Source organism: Anabrus simplex, chromosome 2 (assembly GCF_040414725.1).
Source record: "Anabrus simplex isolate iqAnaSimp1 chromosome 2, ASM4041472v1, whole genome shotgun sequence".
In the NCBI taxonomy this organism is placed as follows: Eukaryota; Metazoa; Arthropoda; class Insecta; order Orthoptera; family Tettigoniidae; genus Anabrus; species Anabrus simplex.
The window spans coordinates 143,912,326-143,924,535 of record NC_090266.1 but is presented as its reverse complement, the minus strand read 5'-3'; the positions used below and the strand labels follow the sequence as shown (position 1 = coordinate 143,924,535).

The window sequence follows — 12,210 nt, the reverse complement described above, 5'->3', positions numbered from 1 at the left end:
AAAATTCAGCCCCCCCCCCCCCCTTTTTCACTCTCCCATTAATTGGATTTTCTAAAAACAAAAAGATACGTGTTTCTTTATTTTTAAGAGAGATCGAAAGTACTAATTTTCAGGTCTGTAATATCTTCAGTTTCTGAGATATAACTACCGGTATCCTGATTAAAGGCATTTAACCCCCTTTTCACCCTTTTTTACCCCTCCTATTGGGATTTTCCGAGAACAAAAAATTACTTGTTTTCTTATTTTTAAAGAAGATTCTAAATATCAATTTTTACAAATTTGAGATATAGATACACTCATTTTAAAATGTCACCCTCCTTTTCATCCCCTTAGCGACGGAATATCAAAAAATCCTCTCTTAGCGAGCCCCTACATCTTAATATGAATGTATCCCCAAAATTTCATTTCTTTATGTCCAGTAGTTTTAGCTCGGCGATGATCAGTCAGGTCAGGTCAGGTCAGGTCAGGTCAGGTCAGGTCAGGTCAGTCAGTCAGTCTTTATATATATAGATTGTAGCCATTAAACATGTCACAGAAATGTTATTATGATTAAATCATCTTGATGGGGTTAAAAATAAAATATATTGTAGTAATGTTTGTCTATGTGGGGGTTAAAATATGATCTATGTGGAAGTGAACGCTACAGTAAACTAAATTATTAAGTGTACATTAGACATATTGAGCACATTAAACATATTAAAATACATAAAGCACAGTATAAAACACTTGATGAGTTTAAACACACTAAAATATAGAGTACATGTATGTTAAAACACTTGTTGAGAGTTCATGTTGTGTGGAGGTCCTTCTTCAAGCTTCTTTATAGTTCTTGCACTTCTATGTCTATGTTGATTTAGTTGCATAAAGTGATCTTTGAGAATATTCTATTTGGCTGCTATATGTCATGTTAATTTGTGGTGAAAACCCTTGTCGTGAAAATTTTTCAAGTACTGTTGTGATTCAACCGTTGATATACTTCAGTAGGTTTTGTGACAGACTGCAAGGTCTTGAGTTTAAAAAAAATTTGATTAAAGGAGCTGTTGGTAGCGACACCTCTCTCGTCTGTATTCGTGTTGTAGATATTGCTGTTATCTGTAAAGATAAGCTAGTATAAGTATAATGTGTGTAAGAAGGAATGCATGAGGTTTGTATGGAGGTGAAAAGGGTACTTACTGTTGTTGTGGAGGTCATGTAGCGTTGTGTTTGGAAGCTTGCTGTGTACTACTGCGAGTGCGTCTGGGACTCATGTTAGCTGTGGAGAGGGATATAGGTGGAGGGGTAGGAGGAGTGGCTATTATGAGGGTAGGGCTGGGGTTAGGATTGTGATTCGTCGTTCTTTTGGGGCGTGCTATGTTCTGTTTGTTTACTATTTTGAGATAGTCATTTTTTAATGCAGGAATGGCTTTATCAAAATGATTCTAGTTTTCTCTGTAATGTCATTAATATTGTGAATGGAATTGGCGTATTGTTCCAGGGAAATATAGAAATCTTCTGTTATGTTGAGCAGGGGGCCCTTAGAGTTTATGTTTAATATCGTCATATCATCATTGATGTGTAAATAATATAAATAATAATGCCAGACTTCAGTCCTGCAAGAGTTCTTTTATATGCCAGTAAATCTACCAACATGAGACTGATATATTTGAGCACCTTTAAATACCACCGGACTGAACCAGGATTGAACCTGCCACGTTGGGGTCAGAAGGCCAATGCCTCTATCGCTTGAGCCACTCATATTTAAGAAAAAATTACTGTCCAGAAGAAGGGGAATTGACAAACAATTACTACACAGCAGTATCTATGAGGTGATTAGATATCCTTTACTCCAGCATGTCTTTTTGCTATGGGTGACTGCGCGCCCGTTTGTTGTGTATAGATCCAAGGTCATTAGCTGGAAATTCAAATAAAGTGACAATTATGGATGGAGATTTCCCACCTAATCAATACTTAATATCTTTGAGTGTATGTATTCACATTAAAAAAGTACTGGTTTCAATCTTCTGCACCTACATAGGAAATGACTCACCACTTGCTGTAGTTCACACTGAGGATGCTGGGTAATTTCCTGACAAACATTAGGTTTCAGCATGCTTCCAGTAGGAACATGAACAGCCAGCCCAGCAACAAGAGAACATCCCAATTTCTTACACAGTCCACCACAAACAGTTAATAAATATAACAGCAAGGGATGTTCTCACCCACTTCAACCATATAATAACAACTGTGGAAGGCAATCCATACAAGAGTAACCAAAATTAAGTTCATTACTCGCCAAAGAAAGAAAGGTGCTATTGAAACTGCCAGTCTTCATTCTCCACACATTTCTGGCACCTTCATAGGAAATGAGTCACCATTCACTGTAGTTCATTATGAGGAATCCCGGCAATTTCCTGACGAACATTATGTTTCGATTCTTGTATGGTGTGTTGATTTGTCTTGAACATGGCATTTTTTAAATTTATCCCAGAGATAACAGTCGCATGCAGATAAATTGGGAGGCATCTGGTTTAAAAAACCCACTACGAAGATTCATCTCGCTTCATACTCGACTCCGTAGAGAAAAGGGATAAGGGTTGAACATAGTTTTATTTCTTGTATTATGCAATACTAATACAAAAGAACTTAGTGGCCAGTTTTTATTCTCTGTCAATTGAGCATCAGGTCTATCACACAGTAAACTTAATCTCTTTCATTTGAATTATCGTCATCTTGTGCCGCCAACTACCCTGCTACCGGTGTTGTTGCCATCCCAAATGATGTCATCTTCATTGCCATTGAGAGCATTCGAAATCTTGTCTTTTTGAAACTTTTTAAAGACTATTTTGTTCCCGATTATAGAGTCCATACAGTGAGAATCTATTCGCAAAAGTTTCTGGAGTTGGTCTCTGTTATTCCTAGTTGGTGTATGTGTAGCAGAAGCCACCCCTTCCGAATAAAGCCATGCTGTAGATAGAAAGTGTGCCAACCCACCAGCTGACTGCTAGCATATCGTCGTTGCCGGGACAAAACCTCCTATGTGATAATATTTTTGGATATATACTGACCTGCAGCACATACATTATGAAGAGCCAGAATGCCTCGACAATATTCACACAATATTGCACCTTAGATGACAGAACCTTACCAGCCAAAGTTCTAAGCTAAAATATTTCACACCGAGCTCGATAGCTGCAGTCGCTTAAGTGCGGCCAGTATACAGTAATCGGGAGATAGTGGGTTTGAGCCCCACTGTTGGCAGCCCTGAAGATGGTTTTCCGTGGTTTCCCATTTTCACATGAGGCAAATGCCGGGCTGTACCTTAATTAAGGCCACGGCCGTTTCCTTCCACTTCCTAGGCCTTTCCTATCCCATCGTCGCCTAAGACCTATCTGTGTCGGTGCGACGTAAAGCAAATAGAAAAAAACTATTTCACATAGGAGGTTTTGTCCCAGCAGCGACGATATATTGAGTTGTACTTCCGAATGTAATATATAGTAAACAAAAGCATTCTTTGGATAACTGCGGCTGTTGAAAGCCAGTCCTTCCATTTTTAAGTATATTTCATGCTTGTTTTCGCTACATTTATAATGTCCAATAACGGACCATTTATATTGGTATTACATTTATCACATCAGGATTTCCCCAAAACAGCTATAATTAAGATAAGAGACTGCACTGTTTAAATTAGGTATACTATCAAGTGTCAGAAGTTCCACGATGAAAAAAATAAAAATAAATAACGGGAGCGCTTCTAAAAAATTTCTGCCCAGCATGATCTCTAGACCTATTTCATACAGAACACACACATATATAAAGGAAGTATACTCAACTTGCTTTGTTAGATCACCTAAAAGTGTCAGAGAATTACATCAACATGAGAAAAGGTATAAGGTATTACATGAGGATACACTCCATTTTGCTCTGCATTCCATGTAATTACCTGTGGCAATTAAGGTGCTATGCATTACTCTTAAACACAAAAACATAAATCATATCTCAAATGTTATTTTTTTATGATTTTAATTATATTTCTAGACATATACAACATAATTAACCTGAGTGTACTAATGGGAAACAGCATGATACAACTGAAAGAGACACAAAACACTAAAATTTATGAAAAATTAATTTTTTTATTTACTTTGGATATGTGATAATTTCTCTTTTAACCAGTGTATAAATTATGTTAACATCTGAACTAAAAGAACTTTTAATTAATTTTTGTAAAACAATACAAATTCTACACTCACTAAAGCCATGACATTAATAGCCATTTCTTGCAAGTTAATTTTTTAATACTTAATGGACATTTTCTCAGCATTTTTAAAATGCAGAGACCTGAAACTTCCTAATTTCCTTTATACTGGCGTCATGCATATGCTGAAATGAAACTCTTATGGTGATTGGTGAAATGGTACAGATTTCACCACACAAATCATGAGAAAACCATAGTGAAAGATTAGATATTCAGAAAGAAAGAAAAAAAAAAATCACAAAAATTAATTCCTGATCTTATTAAATTAATTTCGGTTTCAAGACAAGATATGTATGTATCACCTGTAAAAGATTTAAATGTCTAACTTCAATAGGTTCCGAGGAAATATTCCTTGGTGCTGCATGATTCAACATTGTAAGCAAAAGGCATTCAGGGTCCGCTTATGGCTCCTGTTATGAGACAGTGAAGTATAACTGATCTGTCGGCTGATGTTCAGATATAGTGACAAAAGGAAAAGATTTAATGTTGAATTTACATTTTGGGTAATACTGTGTTTTGGCCATTACTTAATTTAAGTTATGTAAAAACAAGATAACTTTCAACAAAAATATACAAAATAGAAATACGTTACATACCTGATAATTCAGGATTGCCTCACGGAAACAGTCTACCTCATAGTTTTCTGCACCATAATATTTGACTGTTTCAAAATTCAGCAATGAATCCACACTCCGAGCTTTCTGAGCATTGTCAGCTAAGTTCATTCGCCGCTGAAATTTTGTTCTCCATTCAGTAATCATGATTGTAGACACTGGAAGAGAGACAACCTTCTATAGATTCAATACTATGGTGTATCATAGACAACTAAATACATTTATTCAATAATGAAGTATATTCAAAACGATCTAAATTACAAACTGATCTTCACTAAAACTATACCATTTGACAAGTGTGTGTTATAGCAATGTTATACCTATGAGGATAAATAATAAAGTTCACATTACTATTACTGACTCTTAGCATATAGTCCTGAGTGTAATGTTCTCATTGTGCCCACTGGGTGCTACATTCCCTGACAGAATGCCAAAAGGAGGCGAGAATGGACTGGTATCGTTTCATGCCAGGAAAATTCAATGGAGGGCAATCCAAAGACACCTACAATATCGTCAAAGGTAATACAACATGGGTCTACCGTTATGACCCTGAAACAAAGAGACAGTCTTCTGTGTGGTGTTTTACAGGGGAGGAACCACCCACAAAAGTTCAATGAGGTCAGAGCTCAGAAAAGGAGATGGTGGCCACTTTTTTTTTTGCAAAAATGGGGCATCTCACCTCTGTGACCTTGGCCACACGTCGTACAGTCAATACTGAATGGTACATGAATGACTGTCTTCCCAAAGTCCTCGCCACATGGAGGTCAATCACAGCACCCAAAGTCCAAGAGTGGGCACCTTCTGCTGCATCACGACAATGCATCTACGCACAGGGCTGCCAGAACAATGGACTTTTTGGAAAATGAAAAAGTGCGAGTATTACCTCATCCCCCCTATTCACCTGACCTGGCCCCATACGACTTCTTTCTGTTCCCTAAGACCAAGGAAAAAATTCATGGGCAGCGGTTTTCGTCAGATGAAGAGCCCATTACAGCATATGAGAGTGCCGAGTCAAATACGGTGCAAGATGTCGCGCCGCAATTTTCACACAGTGACTTTTTGTGATTATAAAAAGAATTTAAGTGCCGAAGAATGCCATTCTTCTTTCCTGCGTGTTTTTGGTGAGGCTTCCCCTGCTAGGGCCACAGTTGGAAATTGGTTTTGCGAGTTTTCAAGGGGTTGGCAGTCAATTGAAGATGAACCTCCTCCCGGTCACCCAGCAACAGCTGTAACTCAGGAAAACATTGATGCTGTGAGGAAAATGATCAAAGAAGATACACATCTTCCATTTTGTGACATTGAAGGGACCTTAAATAATGGGTCAAAGGCAGTCACTTAAGACATCCCGAAAGAAGCTTGGACCGAGACGTTTTCTAAGTGGTTTCAGAAAATGGAAAAGTGTATATGTGCTAACGGAGAGTATTATAATTACTGTTCTGCAAATACATTTTTCCTCACACTCTGCAAAAAACTTTTGGCATAACCCTCATAGAGCAGTGCCTGATGTTATCCTCATTTTCATTTCCCATTCTCCAGCTCCTGCCAGGTCAGGTTGTTGATGGCACTTCTCCATCATTGCCTCTCCTTCCACCACTCCTCTTCAGTAATTGTATTCCAGTTCAGTCTTTTTCTTATTCTGTTCTTGACAGAATCAATCCATCTTGCTCTGGGCCTCCCTCCTGCCCTCTTTCCTTCTATCTTAGCCTCCAACACTTGTTTTGGTATCCTTCCCTCCTCCATCCTTGTAACATGTCTAAACCATCTCAATTTATTCTTCTCCATCCTATCACTATTTTTTTTACCCCTATCTCTTTTCTGACCTCAACATTTCTTACTCTGTCTCTCCTTGCCTTCCCTCTACCATACTCCTCAGGAACTTCACCTCACTGGTCTGAATTTCACTCCCATTTCTTGCCGTCAAAGTCCAAATCTCTGATGCATATGTTAATATAGGGGTATAGTATATCTTGTACATTATCTCTTTATATTTCACAGGAACTTCTCTGTTCCACACCAGGTTCCTTACATTTTGATAGAACGTATTTCCCACTTGTACCCTTCTGCTGATCTCCTTATCCAACCTTGCATCTTGGATAATTTCATCATTATCATCAATGTCCCATTCCAGTCGCCCGGGTGTGGTTTTGGATCATTTCACTTCCCAAGTATTTGTATTCAATAACCTCAAAAATTTGTCTGCTGATACTAACCATTCCTTTTCCTTCTCTTTCTCCTTTTGTCATCACCACTGTTTTGCTCTTCTCCACACTAATTTTCATACCACATTTCTCAATATTGTCATTTAAAGACTCTAGCTGAAATTACACTTCTGTATTGTTGAATCCCAAGATCACTGTCATCTGCAAACAACAATATTTTCATATCCTATCCATATCTTCCCTTTGTTTCCTTTAGAATTTCATCTACAACCATTATAAACATAAGTGGAGACAATACACTTCCCTGTCTTAGTTTGGTTTCTAAACCAATCTGTTCTCCCCACTGGAGTCTGGACACAACTGAAATAATTCTTATAGGCTGCTTTCACTACCTCCCTTGATTGCCTTCCACATCTTTTTCTTTCCAGGGTTTCCCACACCTTTTCTCTAACACTATCGTATGCCTTCTCTAGATCAAGGTATACCAACACCAGATATTTTCCATATTCCCAGTGTTTTTTTCCAGCAGAAATCTCATGGTACATATAAGGGTCTATCACTGACCTGCCCTGTCGAAATCCATACGGCTCTTTTTCTAAATTTCTTTCTACCCTTTCTCTCATCCTCCTTTCTATTATTCTCCCCAATATTTTGGCTACTTGTGACAACAGTGTAAGTCCTCTATAACTGTAACATACATTCCTGTCACCTTTCTTAAATACTGGTGTTATCACACCTTTACACCAATCATCAGGCACATGTTTTTTTCCCCCATATACATCTTAGCAGTGTCCGGCTACATGGCTAAATGGTTAGCGTGCTAGCCTTTGGTCACAGGGGTTCGGGTTTGACTCCTGACAGGGTCGGGAATTTTAACCATCATTGGTTAATTTCGCTGGCACGGGGGCTGGATGTATGTATCGTCTTCATCATCACTCCATCTGCATCCCGACGTGCAGGTCGCCTACGGGCATCAAATCAAAAAAGACCTGCACCTGGCGAGCTGAACATGTCCTTGGACACTCCCGGCACTAAAAGCAATATGCCATTTAATTACCTTAGCAGCCTATATAACCAATGTAGACCAATACGTCCTGCTGTCTTTATCATTCCCACACATATTTCATACCATATGACAATATAATGGTCCGTTATTGGACATTATAAATTTTCCAGCTAATTCATTCTTGGCTGCCTGCGTTTCACCCTCGTGTGTTAAGTTGGGCTCATCAGTTGGTACTTAACACACCTACCAAGACGCAAGGCTAGTGCATACCGTGGAGGCCAATGCATAGGCTACTTGAAGCCACCAGCAGTATTGGTATTATAAATTTACTCATTCAGGACAAATATTTCATATTCCCTATGGGAATCAACATCTATATCATCTGATGGCCAGGCAGGCATCAATTTTTGGAAGTGAGACATAGTCTCTCATAGTGCATGAAATGAAATCAATTGTAATATAGAAGAATATATTTTATTTCTGGATTTTGGCATGTATAAAGTTTTTTCGAGCAATTCGTTGATGGCACATGTAGAGTATGTTTTTCATAGCTGCAGAAAAATATTTAGCTTGCCCAGCATGAACATTTTTTTTTTTGCTAATTGCTTTACGTCGCACCGACACAGATAGGTCTTATGGCGACGATGGGACAGGGAAGGGCTAGGAGTGGGAAGGAAGCGGCCGTGGCCTTAATTAAGGTACAGCCCCAGCATTTGCCTGGTGTGAAAATGGGAAACCACGGAAAACCATCTTCAGGGCTGCCGACAGTGGGGTTCGAACCTACTATCTCCCGAATACTGGATACTGACCGCACTTAAGCGACTGCAGCTATCGAGCTCGGTGCATGAACACAGAGCTAAGCGCGAAGTAAAAGAATTTTGTATTTCGTTGTTTGTGATGGTGGTACATAGTGAATTTTTGTAGCGTTCCTCTTGGATTATAGGTGAAGTTTTCGTGAGTTCTATGCCATTCTTCATTAATGTAATGTGTGTTGTATATCCTGCCAAATATTTTCCCCACACTTGTCATTGTTTCACGTACACTCAGTAAACGAGTGAAACTATAAAAGTTTGGCAACGTTAAAATACCAGTTAAATTTTGCTGATTCTTTAGGTTAGGTTTTTTTAAGTTAAAGACAAATAGTCAGTCCCAGTGTAATTTTGTGAAAACTATGACTGTACTATCACAAAGCATCACGGATGAAACTAAGTACATTGTTTAAAATCTGCTCTAGATTAAGTTATGATGGTGTCGTCACTGCAGTGAATATCAATTTGGAAATATGTGCGAGTGTCTGGTTGAGAATTTTCTTGAAATACCTTTCTCAGGCAGACCTTTCCACAAAAAATGCAGCCTTATAAAATGGTAATGTTAACTTTAGAGAGTGTAGTGGGGCTACGATTGCTTATTTTTAAAACATATTTTGGCAGCTGCAGTAACGAATGCTAGTGTTTTTTTTTTGCTAGTTGCTTTACGTCGCACCGACACAGATAGGTCTTATAGCGACCATGGGACAGGAAGGGCCTAGGAATGGGAAGGAAGCGGCCGTTGCCTTAATTAAGGTACAGCCCCAGCATTTGCCTAATGTGAAAATGGGAAACCACGGAAAACCATCTTCAGGGCTGCCGACAGTGGGGTTCGAACCCACTATCTCCCGGATGCGAGCTCACAGCTGCGTGCTCCTAACCGCACGGCCAACTCGCCCGGTAGGTAACGAATGTGTTCACCGCATGCCACTGTGTTTTTTTGGGGTAACGAATGTGTTCACTGCACGCCACTGTGTTTTTTCCATGCTGTCATCACATATATGAACTTATTTTATGATGTGTATTTGAATGTAAAGTACGCGATGTAATAAACAGTCCTGGCATACCACATTTAAACATTTTAGAGAAAGCTGGGAAAGTGTTAATGCCAATAATTTTCAAAGTGGCAAAGAGAATGTGAAAATATTTAGTGAGTCAGAAATTAAAGAAATATTAGACTTTTATGAAAGTGAATTAGATAAACCAATAGTGAGAGGTGATTATCTTGAACTCGTACAACTTTCTCAATGTTTTTTGAAGGACACTCTGGAAAAAAGAAAACCCTAAAAATATGCCCTCCTAGGGCAAAGCATCAAACTTGATGGATGGCAAGAGCTATTTATTGTTTAAAAATGTTTCTACTAAGATCACAAATTAAACCATCCAGTGCAAGTGAAAATGCCTTACGAGATGTCTCTGATCATATAATAGTTTATGTCAAACCGTAACCTCAGCGTAGTGCAGCTGTAAAAGCTCCTTATCAAGATCTCTGCTTCTTAACAATTCTAAAATCATATGAAAGGATAGATTCCACAATTTAAAAAGCATCTCTAAAGAAATTTAGTCACCATATGTGGTATTTATCAATCAACACTGATCTGCATTTCGGGCAGTCGCCCAGCTGGCAGATTCGCTATCTGTTGTTTTCCTAGCCTTTTCTTAAATGATTGCAAAGAGTTTGAAAATTTACTGAACAAGTCCCTTGGTAAAATACTCCAATCCCTAAAATTAACACCACTCAGACTTATTCATCTACTAATATAATTCCACGCCATTCCTCCACATACTGTTGTTGGTTTATCAGAAGAATTGTCTGTCCTATTACTCTTTGATGATGAAATAGACTTACAAATCAAAACCAAATGGTAGCAAATTTAGCCATAGAGTATCTACATATGGAAAAGAGATATATTTCTCTTTGTGAAGAATTGGCTGGATAATTATAGGGTAAGTTTAATTTTATCCTGATTATTATTATTATTATTATTATTATTATTATTATTATTATTATTATTTAATTTTTAATTCGTCAATTTAAATTTCCTAATTTCAATCTTATCTTTATTTCAGTGAAAGCAATAGATGACTATGTGTCAACCAATAGCAGAGATATCTTCTCTTGCATGAAGATGGACACTAGTTTTATTCAAGAATATCCTTCTACATGGACAAGCAACATTTCATATTTAGAAGCTCAAAGGATTGTTATGGAGTTGAAATATGTGAACGACTGTGCTGAAAGGGGTGTTAAATTAATGCAAGATTTTCATGGACTACTGACTGTAGATGAAGAGCAAAAGCAATTTGTGTCGTGTTGTGTTCAAGAACACTGTACACTGTACCCAGGTTGCAACAAAGAAACACTAAAGAGAAAGTATCACAATAATTCTAAAAACCATAGTACAGTCTAAAAAGCGAAAATGTATTAAAGTGTTATGTAAAATTAGACCAAATAAGGCAATATGGGAAGAGCACCTGATTCAGAAAGTGATGGAACCAACTAGAGGGAAGAATATTCTGAATGTGGTGCTGGTAAAACCAGATGAGCTCTATAGAGAAACCGAAGTAATAGATGGTATTAGCGATCACAAAGCTGTTTTTGTGGTAATTAAAAATAAATGTGAAAAATAGGAAGAGTTTAAAATTAGGACTGTAAGGTAGTACCATATGGCTGATAAAACATGCATGAGGGAGTTTTTAATAAGTAACTATGATCGGTGGAAAACGGTAAATAAAAATGTAAACAGACTCTGGGATGGGTTTAAAGCTATTGTTGAATTATGTGAAAATAAGTTTGTACCTTTAAAGGTAGTAAGGAATGGTAACGATCCACTATATTATAATAGAGAAGTAAAGAATCTAAGAAGGAGGTGCAGGTTGAAAAGATATAGAGTTAGAAATGGCTGCAGAAGTAAGGAGAAATAGAAGGAAGTTAGTAGGAAATTGAATTTAGCAAAGAAGTCAGCTAAGGATAACATGATGGCAAGCATAATTGGTGGTCATACAAATTTTAGCGAAAAATGGAAGAGTATGTATAGGTACTTAAGGCAGAAACAGGTTTCAAGAAGGATATTCCAGGAATTATTAATGAACAAGGGGAGTGTGTATGCGAGGATCTTCAAAAGTCAGAAGTATTCAGTTAGCAGTATGTAAAGATTGTTGGATACAAGGATAATGTCTAGATAGAGGAGGAGACTAAAGCTATGACAACAATGACATTTACAGTAAGCTACAAAAGTTGAAAACTAGAAAAGCAGCTGTAATTGATAAGGTTTTGGGGGATATACTAAAGACAATGGATTGCGATATAGTACCATATCTGAAGTACTTACTTGATTATTGTTTGCATGAAGGAGCTATACCAAATGAATGGAGAGTTGCTATAGTAGCC

General features: G+C 37.8%; 1 protein-coding gene across 1 annotated transcript in view; it reads right to left on the bottom strand.

Moving 5' to 3' along the window:
• Hmt-1 (ABC transporter ATP-binding protein/permease Hmt-1) overlaps positions 1-12,210 on the bottom strand; it is a 239,560-nt gene that overhangs the window by 86,423 nt on the left and 140,927 nt on the right. Inside the window, exon 8 of the mRNA XM_067140389.2 lies at positions 4,831-5,006. Coding sequence (XP_066996490.2) covers positions 4,831-5,006 — 176 coding nt within the window. The remainder of the gene's footprint in view (positions 1-4,830; positions 5,007-12,210) is intronic.